Consider the following 14,272-nt stretch of genomic DNA (forward strand, 5'->3'; position numbering starts at 1 on the left):
TCTGTCCATGACGTCCTCTGAACCCATGGTTCTCTACAGTGACAAGTGTTAGGACCCCTAGATTTTGAAAAATCTTTCTTCCTCCCAGATTTACTGCGAGGGCTTACAGTTTGCCAATTGTTTCGAGGGCTTACGTGAGATGAAGAGGATGCATCTCCCATCGTCGATTTCAAGCTACATCGTCGAAAATGGTTTGTGTCCCTTGGTGTTGACCCGAAGAGAGAGAGAGAGGGAGAATTTAAGTGTTTGATTTTTTGGGGTTTCTGTTTTTGAAGGATTGAGTTTTAGTTTTTTGTATTTTTGTTTTATTAGTTTTTGACAAAAAAAAGGGGTTTATTCGGATATGTAACGTGTCTTTTTTTCTCACTTAACATAATGGTAGTGACAAAATTGACCAAATCATAATTTTTAGTATTTAATCTATTGAAAAAAATATAGTATATAAATCTATAAAACTGAAAACACGTGGTATTTATGCTGAAAATATCTTAAAAATTAATAAGGAAAAAGTACATAATTGAATTTTCTTTTACCTAATTCGTTGCTTTGGTTGCTGTACCCGGGACATTTTTGTCCAAAACTGAACATATGACGGGAAGTGTCTAAAAAAAAAGTGGGAAAGAAAAAAGAAGACTAAAACGACGTCGCGGCATCTAAAACCCTCTCTCACTAAGCCGAAGCTGCTGCTGTTGTATGTGAAGTTTCAATAGGCAGTTCGCAGGAATCGCCGTCTATTTCTTCTTTCTGCTTCCGTAAAGATCTGATCTAGGGTTTCTTTTCGCTCCCATCGAAACCCTAAAAATGTCTATCTCAGCACAAACCCCCGATATTATGGGCGACCGCCAATCTGGTCAGGACGTTCGCACCCAAAATGGTACTCTCCTTCGCTCTATAACTGCATGTATGATGTGATATGCTTTGCATATTTGTACTTTTCTTATAGGGATATAATGATGTTATTTGTGTATGTCTTTCTGGGGAATATAGTGATGGCTTGTCAATCTGTTGCCAACATTGTCAAAACCTCGCTCGGTCCCGTTGGTCTTGACAAGGTACCCTTCCATTTTTCTAATCATCGTCTCGGCTTTAATTTTGGTCATTTCCTGGCATTTTACCTTTGGAAATTTTAGTTCAATCTGCTTTGTTCGACCTAAGGACCCTCAAATATGTTACTTTTGCCTTTTGGTTACTTCAGATGTTAGTTGATGATATTGGCGATGTGACTATTACTAATGATGGAGCAACCATTCTCAAGATGTTAGAAGTTGAGCACCCTGCTGCCAAGGTGGAACAAACTTTCCTTTTTTTTTTCTTTACACATTTTAATGTTTATTGAATTTTGTTGTGTATATTATGATTTATATTTTCTCTCTATATATGATTGGACTTCCATTTGGGGTGTATAGGTGCTTGTGGAATTGGCTGAGCTTCAAGACCGAGAAGTTGGAGATGGCACTACTTCAGTGGTCATAGTAGCTGCAGAGTTGCTTAAGGTGAGGAATCTTTCTGATTCATGTGATTTCATAAAGGATGATGACGTAGTAATCTGTGATGTTTATTACTTATCGCAGAGAGCAAATGATCTCGTGAGGAACAAGATTCATCCGACTTCCATAATCAGTGGTTACAGAGTGAGTATCTTTAGTTGACAGTTTTTTAAGATTGAAATTAGTTTGTTGAATTCTTTATGTATTTATACCTAACATCTATGTATTTGTCTCAATGTCAACAGCTTGCTATGAGGGAAGCATGTAAATACGTTGAGGAGAAATTGGCTGTGAAGGTAAGGCGCGATAAGTTTGTTTAGGGAAAAAGGTGTTTAAAGTTTGACATGCCTCTTTGATACTTAAATGTGAGTTTAAACAACACTATGGTCAGATGATGCACACGGAGCACTGTATGTGATGTTTTTATTGCCACTCAGTCTTTATTTATTCTTATGTATAATCAATCAAGGTTGGAGAAATGTATATTTACAGTGGAAATATTATTCTCGTGTTAGATCATGCATGGTTATGATGTTTATTTTGCATAAGATGTTCATAATTTGTTTGTTTCTTGTTCTTTTCAAGGTTGAGAAGCTTGGAAAAGATTCTTTGGTTAATTGTGCCAAGACAAGCATGTCATCAAAGTTAATAGCTGGTGATAGTGACTTCTTTGCAAATTTGGTATGCCATTTCTCACAACCAAGTAATGGGAGTAATAAAACCTTTTAAGTAACGTTTCATTTCAAATTTACTGCATCATAAATGATATAATGAGTTTGTGTTCATAGACCCATGTGGTTTAATTTGTTTTCCATAGCCCAACTCTTAAAGTATTACCTGTGTGGGTAGTTTATGATCGGATTTTATCTTGTTGTTAGTCTGTTAGTATTTTTGTTGCTGTACTATGTATCTTGTTCCTATGATATCTGTCGTATTTACTGCTTGGAATTTCTGATGTATTTTTGTAATTTGTTCTTTGTAGGTCGTTGATTCTGTACAAGCTGTAAAGATGACCAATGCACGAGGGGAGATTAGATATCCCATCAAGGTTGGTTGCTATCCATTCTGTGGTAATCTGTTGATGAAAGTTATATAGTTTGTAAATATGTTTTAGAGGATGCAGATAATTTGTTACTATACCAGTTTCAGATAATGAAGTATGTTGTTTTATACTGTTTTAGGGAATCAATATTTTGAAAGCTCATGGGAAAAGCGCAAGAGAAAGTTATCTTTTGAATGGTTATGCTCTAAATACAGGACGTGCTGCTCAAGGAATGCCTATTAGAGTTTCCCCTGCAAGAATTGCATGTATTGACTTTAATCTTCAGAAAACAAAAATGCAAATGGGTGTTCAAGTCTTAGTAACTGATCCTAGGGAACTTGAAAAAATTCGTCAAAGGTGACTAGCAAAAGGACCTAAAAGTTCTTTTCAGATTGATGTGTAAGAGTATTTACTGATGGCACCCACATCTTAACAGGGAAGCTGATATGACAAAAGAGCGTATTGAGAAACTTCTCAAAGCAGGAGCAAATGTTGTTCTGACTACCAAAGGGATTGATGACATGGCACTCAAGGCAAGCTTTTGTTCATCTTTCAATTTGTGTTAGTCGTGCCCATTTTCTGTTTTGTTTCTGGTACAGTCATATATTTGTACTCAAATGGTTTGTGATCTTGTATCATTTTGTTTCCATTAATCATTACTATGCTGCAAGTGTTTGGTGAAAATTTGTTGGTTGTTTCTTACATTTATTGGACTTGAGTATAGGTGATCATGCTACTGTAGAAATGACATGTTCTATAACACTTAAATTTATTTGCTTAAGGTATTTCTGTACATTACAGACAAGTAAGGATGGCAAAATGGGGCGGCGGGGCGGGGCGGGGCCCCGACCCGACGGGGCATCTTTGCCCCGGTAAAAACGGGGCGGAATTCGGGGCGGGGCGCCGCCCCGCCCCGCTATGAATTTAAGCGGGGCGGGGCAGCCCCGACCCGCTAGGAATTTAAATGGGGCGGGGCCGCCCCGCCTCAATTTTTTTTTTTTTTCATACTCTAACTCAATTTTCTCATGCTACTTATATACATAGTACGTAAAATTGACATTTTATATGTGGTTTAGAATATTTTTAATTCTATATAGACTAGAAAGAATTATAAATATTGAAAAATATGTTTTATATAATTCATCCTTATTCTTGTATTTATTTTGTAAATGTTAAAATAAAAAAACAAAATATAATATTTGATGATGTAGTTGATACCAAGTGTAAAATATAAAGATTACAATAAAAAATAATATTTAGGCTTGGGGAAAATTCTAAAATTATAATTTAATGTTTCTTAAAAAAAAAAAAAAAATGGGGCAAATGGGGCGGGGCAGACCCGCCCCGATTAAGCCGGGGCGGGGCGACTCGCCCCGCTCCAAGAAACTAATCGGGGCGGGGCAAAATTTTCGCGGGGCAGGGTGGGGCGGAAGCGGGGCGGGGCAGACTCGCCCCATTTACATTCCTACAGACAAGTTTCACTGCTCAAATTATTCACCATATTCAATGAAGGGGTTCATGAAGTTTCTATATGATATATATTTATTTGATTAAAATATATATTTTTTTTTTATGAACAAAGAATATTATTAACACCCAAAACCAATTACAAAACCAGCTCAGAGAGAGCCCAGCAAACCGAAAATTACAAGAGATTCAGGTTTTTAAGAAAGACTATTTCTTTACTCTTCAGCTTAGCCTGAGACACAATAGAAACTCTAGCCTTTAAACACTCTTGCACCTGGGATACAGCCTTGTTAACAGAAACAGAAAAGAAATTAAACAAGCACTAGTCTGTTCCACCAAACCAGATAAACAGAGGCTGCTAAACCAGCAGCAAAGACCTTATGTTGAATTCCCTTCGGCTTCCCCTCCATCCACTTAATCCATTCATGAAAACACTCAGGCCAAACCTCACTGCCCAGCCAACTAGCAACACGATTCCTCACCTGTTGAGCAAACTGACATTGAAAAAATAAGTGCTCATGACACTCCTGCTGAACTTCACAGATTGGACAGAGATTAGAAGCCAGCTGCAGATGGCATCTTAATAAGTTGTCCTTGGTTAATAGATGCCTCAAGGAAGCTTGCCAAAGAATAAACCTATGTTTGGGCAAAGACAAATTACACCAAACAACAAGAGCAGAAGGAACTCTTTCCTTATTAACCAACTGAAAATACAGCTTGCTGGTTTTTAATTTGCTATTCACCACAGCTTTATCTAACATCTCACTGCTTATGACTGACCTCAACTTGATTAGTTTACGCCAATACCAGCAGATTGTACTCCCAAATAGATTGCCCTTTAAGATAAACGACATCAATCCATTTAACCCAAAGTATATCCTGTTTAGTAGAAACAGCCCAAATATACTTGGCAAGAAGAACCATATTCCATTTGGCCCCTTCTTTAAAACCAATACCTCCCAAACACTTAGGAAGGCACACTTGATCCCAAGCCGTGAGGTGAAGTTTACTTCTGTTATCATTCCATCTGCTGGTCCCCCACAAAAATCTCCTGCATAAGTGATCAATCTCATTAATTACACTCTTAGGGAGGAGAAAAATACTCATCCAAAAAGCTCTAATTCCCAATAAAACAAAGTGAATAAGTTGAGCTTTTCCAGCAAATGAGAGATGACGATTAGACCAATGATGAAGCTTCAATTGAATCTTCTGAATTATAGTAGCGCAGTCCCTAGCCCTCCATTTTGTAGGTCTCAGCGGAACACCAAGATACTTTAAGGGGAAATCACCTTCAGCAAAATGCAAATCCCTTGGAATATCCTTGGTCTCTAACTCTGTTAAACCCCCAAAATACACTCTAGATTTTTCCAAGTTAGCTGTCAAACCAGAAACAGCACTGAAATCTTTAAAACATTGCTGAATAATCTGAACTGAAGTACTATTTCCCTTGCAAAATATCACCAAGTCATCCGCAAAACAAAGACTCACTAAATTCAACCTTCTACATCGAGGATGAAATTTAAAGTCCTTATTTTGAGTGGCATGAATGAGCATCCTAGTGAAAAACTCCATAACCAGAACAAATAAGAGAGGGGAAATCGGATCCCCTTGTTTCAGCCCCCTCCTATCAGTAAAACAGCCCTGCACTCTACCATTCATCAAAATAGAATAAGAAGCATCTTTTAAACACACCATAATCCAATTAATAAACTGCTTTGGGAAACAAAAACCAGCAAGAATCTCCTCTAAACAGTGCCAATCAATGGAATCATAAGCATTGCTAAGATCGATTTTCATCACACATCTAGGGGAGATATGTTTTTTCTTATAACCCATAAGGATATCCTGAAAAATAAGAATGTTATGCGCTAAAAGTCTATCCTTAATAAACGCTCCTTGATTTTGATGAATTAACTGAGGAAGGACCACTTTCAGTCTCTCACACATCATCTTAGAAATACATTTATATAATCCACTGCCTTAGTTGGATTTGCAACTTTAGGAATCAAAGACAACAAAGCATTATTTAGATTTTTAGGAATAATACCTTGCTGAAAGAAACCCAAAACAGCCGCTGAAATATCATCACCAATCTCATTCCACATTGCTTTGAAGAAACCCGAACCATATCCGTCCGGCCCCGGACTCTTGATAGTCCCAATGCTAAACATAGCATTTTTAACATCCTTCTTAGTAAATGGTTTTACTAAAGCCAGTTGATGCTCTAAAGAGAGGATAGTACCATGAACAAAGCAATTCATGTGAATAGACCCCGAAGCCTTACTTTGGCTGCCCAAAACATTTCTAAAATGATATAAAAAATGATCCACAACCTCCTCATAATTCTCAACCAACTGTCCATTATCAGAAACAAACGAGGCAATTCTATTAACTTCCTTCCGCTGTTTTAAACAAGCATGGAAATACGCTGTATTATCATCCCCAAATTTGAGCTAATTAACTTTACATTTTTGCCTCAAGAAACTGTCATAAATCCTGGAATACTGAACCAAAATCTCAAACGCCTGCTTTTCCTCAGCCTGAAAATCTGAAGAATGAGGGTCTTGTTGGAGATGAATTTGAGCCTGGTTATACGTCTCTTTAGCCATCTGAAAGTTATGCTCAACATCATCAATTTCAGATTTATTAAACTGCCTTAAGACATGGCTAAGCCTCTTAAGTTTCACCAAAATACCATCAAAAGCCCCAACAGCTACTGGCTTTTTCCAACTTTGCATAACAGCAGCCGTGAATCTATCATGTTCCACCCACATGTTATAAAACCTAAAAGGTTTAAAACTAGATATTACCTCCTGAAAAACCTTAATAAGGCAGTAGCAATGATCTGAAAGAATATCCCAATGTTTGACAGCAACTGAAGCCGGAAGGAGGTCAATCCACTCTTCATTTTTAAAAACACGATCTAACTTGGAATAAATTCTAGCACCATCCGCTTGGTTATTAGTCCAAGTAAATTGAGAACCAATTGAACCAAGTTCATCAGCTAACCCATGCCCTTTCCGTCTCTGAGCATCAATCAGCTCAGTGGAAGTAACTGGTCGACCCCCTCTTCTGTCATCAAACTCAAAAACAGAGTTGAAGTCTCCAGCCAACAACCAGGGAGCAACAGGGAAATTAAGGCAAGATAAATCATGCCACATCTGAGTTCTTTCATTAATTGTGTTTCTCCCATATACAAATGTCACACAATACTCCCTCTTTGAATGTTGCTCCTTAATAAGTGTATGAACAAGTTGATCACTCTCTTGAAGAATATCCACTAACAGAGTACTACTCTTCCAAACTAGCAAGATTCTACCCTCACTAAGAGAACCCTTAAAATAATTCCAACTATCAAAAAAACCTGCTCATCATATCTTCCACTCTCTCACCCCTTAATTTGGTCTCAAGAAAAGCACCCAAACTAACTTTATTAATTCGACAAAAAACACTAAGGGATCTCTGATTTTCCCTCTTATTCAAACCACGAACATTCCAGCTAAGAATTTGGAACTCCCCCATTAGATTTTTTGTTTGCATTCAAATCCAAATTCGTACCCTCCCCTCTCTTGTCAAGCAAGACATTATATGCATTTTTCAATTTGTTCTGAGCCTTAGAAGCCATCAATTTCTTCCCACCGACTTTCCTAGGAGTGATCCATTCCCCTTCCTGCACTACCATGCTAGCTGAAACTCTGTCAATAGTCCCCTGACCACCCTTGGAAACTTGATTAGTAGCTACCACAATAACCTCTATATTCGGCTGAACCTGTGAAACCGTCAAAGCACTGTCATTCAATGTAGACTTGACACCAGCTCCAGTACTCTGCACTGAAGAAATGGCCTCCTTCTGCATCTCAGATTTGCCCAGTTTAGCCTCTTCCACCGAGTTGTCCAATTTAGCTCCATTAGCTAACTGAACTTTTGGTCTCCAAACAACTTTTTTCTTATTACAAGAAGATTCAGTATGACCAAACACCTTGCAAATCTTACACTGTGTGGGCATCCATTCAAACTCAACAAATTGCTCCATTAATTGCCCTCTTTCATTCAAAAACTGAATAGAATTCGGGACCTCATCAGCCATGTCAATATCTACTAAAACTCTTGCAAATTGCATCATAGATCTATCCTTTGTAACCTTATCAACAAGAATTGGTTTTCCAAGAGTGCTAACTAAAGCACTCAAACATTTGGTTCCCCAATACTGTAACCCCAAACCAGGCAGTCTCACCCATACCGGAACCGATTTAACCATCCTCAAATGATCTAAATCAGTGGTCCATGGCCTAACAATAACAGGTTTTCTATCAAAGTGCAAAACCCCATTTTCTAACACCAAGTCTCTAGTCGCTTCATCCCTGAATTTAACTAGCGTATGGCCTGCATTTAATCTCGCTATTCTCTCTATACCCAGTTTTCCCCACATTCTCTTAATGAAACCCTCAAAAACTGCGAAAGGGGGGTTAGCGCCTAAAACCATACACACTACAGCTGAGTTCCAGATAGATGTTTCAACAGCGATTTCTTCTAAATCCACCTGAGCAATCCGTGGCCATCCTGAATAAATGGTTCCTCAAATTGTAAACGAGCACCCCCTTGGTTCGGCAACAAATCTTTAAATGATGCCCACTTATCCTTAGCTTGATTGATGAAATCGTTATGGACTTCTTCTTGCTCACTCCATTTCAAACCAGACTGAGAAACGCCCACCCTATCCCTATTCAGATCCCCTTTCAACGACCCTCCAATTTCTGGGAAGTCAGCCATCGAGTCCTTGAAAACGTCCTCCATCGAAGTTGAAGGTTCGTCATCGTCCACTACTAACGATTCTCCACCCATTTCCTCAGGTCCAATCTCATCCCTACCCTTGTCGATCGAAACAGGCTTCTGGTGGACTCTCTTACGTTTCGCCATGGAGCACCTAGAGAGAAACCTCACACCCCTTGTAAAACAGAGTATTTTTATGATATATATTTATTATTTGTGGAAGCGCTTATAAATAATGGTTTGTTTGCAAGGGACATCTGTGTTTACTAAGTTGTTTTTTATTCATTTCTATCATTACAGTATTTTGTTGAAGCTGGGGCTATTGCTGTTAGACGAGTTCGGAAAGAGGATATGCGCCATGTTGCCAAGGCTACTGGTGCAACTTTGGTAATTTGCTCATCTATATATTTTCTGCATCCATAATTCAAACTGGTCCTTGGTCCATGTTATGATGATCAAAGTATAGCCTACACGCTACATCAATGTTTAATAAGTATTCTAAAGTTATCATGTTAGTTGGGGTATTGAACCCTGTTATGTTATTTAAGATTTGCAACACATGTTTTTTAAGATTTTCCTTATGATAATGGGTCTTCAGGTCTCAACTTTTGCTGATATGGAAGGGGAGGAAACATTTGAGCCATCTTTTCTTGGATCTGCGGATGAAGTTGTAGAGGAGCGCATAGCAGATGATGATGTGATTTTGATAAAAGGAACCAAAAATACTAGTGCTGTGAGTACTTGAGTTAATTACCACAATTTATATTCAGTTTGGATGTTTAATTGCATTACATACTTATGAAACGGCTACAGTATCAACTTGACCTCACAATCAAATCAAAATTATATCATGTACATATAATATAGCAAGTGATATTATTAAGGGTTATATATCTTATATGAAACAAAATTTTTATTAATAAGAGATGATAGGATATCATTCGCATTACAGCCTAGACAGTACAAGTGTTGCTTCAATCTAAAGCATTGTATAAGACAAAAATCAAAAACCTATTACGGAGTTTTATTGATGGTATTTGTGTTTACTTAAAATAAAAAGAGTTCTAATATAACTATTTAATGTAGAACAAAGTAGAAAAGAAGCAATGAGAGAAACAGTAGAACTTAGAATGAGAAGATTGTTAGAGAGGAACCAAAATTATTTATTAATTCTTGACATGTCATGTCCAAGAATTTATGAACACCTATTTATATATAACAAAGATAGTTTATCAAGGAAACTAATTGGCAAATGTTGAATCAATTAGGAATCTAATTTTAAGAATCCAAAACAATTTAGAACCTAATAAGATCTTAATATGTGTGGTAGTTTTGTTACTGTAAACTACTCGTGATCACAAGCACTAGTTTATCCTAAAAGTTTTGGATACATGGTTAAGTATTGGCAAGTGAGTTATTTGACTGTCATGCATGAGCCATTTAACTCTAACATCTTGCTATGTAAAATGAATTATCTAATTATTGTGTAATTGTCTAGGTTTCATTGATCCTTCGAGGTGCTAATGATTATATGCTTGACGAGATGGAGAGAGCTTTGCATGATGCTTTGTCAATTGTGAAGAGAACCCTAGAGTCAAACACGGTAAACATTATAAACTTTTCTTCTGATATGTGATACATGTATCTGAATCCAAACTTTACCAAAAATGAAATTAAGAATTAAAGTAGTTTTTAAACCTGTTGACTCTTTCATATTTGTCTTTTTTATGTTTCAAGCTTGTTTCTGTTCATTTTTACTCATCTAGTATCGTGGTTGCCCAACTAAATGGGCTCCTTGATAGAAGGAGCCAATTCATTTTTTTTTAAAACTAAGATTCTTGCCTAAGCCTACAATATTTGGGGACCAATAAACTATAGCAATTGCTACTTGCGGGTACCCAGGAGGGAGGAACTTGAACCTCATACCTTGTGGGAGCTAACCACATGCTTCACCGTTTGGGCTAACCCTCTTGGGTCAATTTTAGATTTCTTATCCGATTTGCGTACATTGTGACCGTATTGTGTAAGATTGAGACATCACCTTGTGTCCTTGAAATCTTCTCTACCATTCGTTAGCAGAAAATGTGAACAAAGTAAACTCATTGTGTTTTCCCTTTAAAAAAGTTTGGTACTTTTTATATTGATATGGAGAGATGGCGAGTGAAGGAACTCCGATTGTATTTATTTGGTGGCATGAAATCATTTTTTGGACAAGTCTATTAAACTTTTTTTTTATGGTGAGTCTATTATACTGTTATTTGACCTGTTTATTTATGCTCATTTTTATGTTGGCTGAGTACGCAGGTGGTAGCAGGTGGAGGTGCAGTCGAGTCTGCATTATCTGTGTATTTGGAATACCTTGCTACAACTTTAGGATCGCGAGAGCAGTTGGCTATTGCAGAGTTTGCTGAATCTTTGCTGATCATACCAAAGGTTTAGTTTTTTACATATTATTGGTGCATTATGTTTCCCCATGGCTCCGGATCCAAGAATTGTAATGTTTAATGACCTATCCTTCTGTAGGTTCTATCTGTCAACGCTGCCAAGGATGCAACTGAGTTAGTGGCAAAACTGCGGGCATACCATCACACTGCTCAGACTAAGGCTGATAAGAAGCATCTATCTAGGTATTTTGGCTGGTCCTTAAGTCCGTCTGAATTTTCAATTTGCTTACTTTGTGAGAGATGACCGAACTTGGATTGTGTTCCAAACTAAACTGGACTATTAGATGTCATCTTGCTTACAGCATCCCTTATATTCCTACCTTTGTCTTTATGCCACATGCTACTTTAGCGCAAGTGTGCTTATCAGTGTGCAACTGTATCAAGTGCACAGCTATCTCACTTTACATGTATATTTTTTTAAATGTTATCCAATGTTTGTAACAACCAATGATATTTATGTTGATATGGCAGAATCTCTTTTTTTTTTTGGACAATTTTTAAAATTATGGATATGCCTTAGACTGAAAACTCAGCAAGTATATATTTTCTTGGAATGGAAATTGTCCTTTGTTCTTGAGCTAAATGTTTTGGCTTTCTTTGAAACTTTTGCAGCATGGGATTGGATCTTTTAAAGGGAACCGTTCGTAACAACTTGGAAGCGGGAGTCATTGAGCCTGCAATGAGCAAAGTGAAGATAATTCAGGTAGAATTCATGTACACTAATATACTCTAACGGTTCCTGAATTAAGCTTTTCTAATGTTATTTCCCTAAATTTCATTTTTACAGTTTGCAACGGAGGCTGCTATAACGATTCTTAGAATTGATGACATGATCAGGCTTGTCAAAGATGAAAGTCAGAACGAGGATTAGATTGTGTTATAGTGCATTGAAGGAGGACTTCGAGGGTTTTGATGTGGATTTATGTATTAATTTGAAAATGAGAATGTTTTGATCTACTTATTTTCTGAAGTGATTCTGGTTTTGATTTTAGCTTTGAGTTTTCGGCATTAGCAATTAGGATATAATGAAATGGGTACGAGATAAAAAAAAAATACTGTGATTTTGTGGTGGGTTTCATAGTAAAACTCGAAATACATATTTTTGCTTTGTTTCACATTTTTGATGCGTACAAAATCTTAATTTCCTTTCGATTTCATTGTCTCCACGATTTTTATTGTAGAATTGATAATACTTGAAATATGGTGGTTGTGGTTGAAATTGAAGCTTGTGATTTAAAAAAGAGATGGCTTCTATGTGAACAATTATACTGTGTTGGGTTATTTAAACTGAAAACATGGGTTATCATTGGTACCCTAAGCTGTATCTGGCTGAGAAAGAATTCTCGTATGCGAACAAGATTCAGAAAGTCGTATATGTAGGACACGGTTGATGTTATCTTTATCTGCACTCAGCCATGTGACTTTTACATCTTAGTACACGTGCGACGGCTCTCATTATTGTACGGACTCACGAGGCATTTTATCTTCTCTACTCGACATTATTATAAATGTACATGTTGATACAGCTTATTTTTGAATAATTGATACTGCTTCTTAGTTACGAGTGAAGGTGGAAAACAAAAAGGAAATACATATCAATACTATTAGTAAAAGAGCGCATAAGCAGCTCTTGGTCCATCTTTTTTTCCATTTGCATCTCTTAATTATGTTATATATTATTTTTTCTGTTTAATAAAAAAACATGTAATTCTTCGTTTAAATAAGGTTATTTAGGTAGTTTGACCATTTTTTTTTTGACTTGCCTGATTTTTTTTTTGGAAACTGTTTTTCCTATCTTTGTTTCAGTATATACATCATCATCTATTCTCTTGTCAGACGAAATTGCATACTTTTTTTAATTATTATTACTTATGTCTTTTTTTAATTACTTTACTCTTTTTTTGTTTTGTTTTGGAGTGTTGTGAATAGATGGAAACAGATTCCGAAAAAAAAAATGGAACAGCCCAAAACAAAAATGTGTGATATTACTTAAATACTCAAATCTAATATAGAAATTATACTTTTTATGAAAACAAGATAAAGTAAATATAAATTAGCATAAGGTTAAAAGTGGCAAAAATGTGGCTAAAAATTATACCGCTTTTTACTCAAATATAGCAAGACAGAAGTTTTCGCTAAAAATTATTGAAATTGTTAATACACTTAGATTTAGAGGAAGATGAACGAGTTAAAAATTATTAAAATTATTGAAATTATTTTTTTCCTTTGCTCTTAAGCAGGCTTTTACCCACTCTATAATTTTTTAGCTCCTTCTCCCTCATCATTTTCATCATTATCTAAAATTTATCATAAAACTATAAATTTATAATATATGACCAGCACGTGCCTTGCACGTGCTACGCCCTGCTAGTATTACACAAGATTCTCGAAAAAAAAACCACGGACAGCTGTACTAGACAAGGTTAAAAACAGTAAAGAAAAACAAAATTGTAATAAAGCTTAAGAAATCATAAGAGGTGGATGTCATTTCTTTTTTCTCTTCCCACTCTTTAATTAATTATTTATGCAAATATATATATTTATAATATAAATTAACGTGAATGTCCTCATAATTTTAGGTAATAAAATTATATATATTTTAACAGCCTCCCATCACACTTAGTATAATTTGCATCTTATTATAACAAAATATAACACTGACATAAAATTAAGATCAATTTTAAGAATTAAACTTTTATATGTTTAACAAAATGTAAATGTTAACCTATCGATTCTACTAATGATTGTTATTTTAATTTGTCCATTTAAAAAAATATATTATTGATGATGTTTAATAAAAATAATAAATTATAAAATATAGAGGTGGAACGATTTTTTTTTTAAACTAAAAAGTAATTTTGTATGCAAGAAAAATTCAACAGGTGAAATTTTTCTTTAGAAGTAGTTAGCAATAGACCAGCTAACAATAAAAAGAAACCATACTTACCACTCTTCAATTAAAAAATGAGAACTTGAATCCACAATAATTAAGTAATAAAAAAAAAACCTTTTGCAATCAAATATATTGAACACTTTTATTGATTAAGACTAAGTTGCATCTA

At 35.9% G+C, this 14,272-nt stretch overlaps 1 protein-coding gene across 1 annotated transcript; it reads left to right on the forward strand.

Moving 5' to 3' along the window:
* Positions 1 to 643: 643 nt before the first annotated feature.
* Positions 644 to 12,367, forward strand: LOC133777609 (T-complex protein 1 subunit alpha). The gene is made up of 17 exons (XM_062217299.1): positions 644 to 874; positions 988 to 1,052; positions 1,196 to 1,285; positions 1,407 to 1,493; positions 1,572 to 1,631; positions 1,733 to 1,783; positions 2,073 to 2,168; positions 2,470 to 2,535; positions 2,669 to 2,886; positions 2,966 to 3,062; positions 9,067 to 9,153; positions 9,365 to 9,499; positions 10,265 to 10,369; positions 11,071 to 11,199; positions 11,290 to 11,393; positions 11,823 to 11,913; positions 11,998 to 12,367. The coding sequence occupies exons 1-17, from the start codon at positions 802 to 804 to the stop codon at positions 12,079 to 12,081; spliced, it is 1,638 nt and encodes a 545-aa protein (XP_062073283.1). The 5' UTR covers positions 644 to 801; the 3' UTR covers positions 12,082 to 12,367.
* The last annotated feature ends 1,905 nt before the right edge of the window (positions 12,368 to 14,272 follow it).

This window comes from Humulus lupulus, chromosome 5 (genome assembly GCF_963169125.1).
Source record: "Humulus lupulus chromosome 5, drHumLupu1.1, whole genome shotgun sequence".
Lineage (NCBI taxonomy): Eukaryota > Viridiplantae > Streptophyta > Magnoliopsida > Rosales > Cannabaceae > Humulus > Humulus lupulus.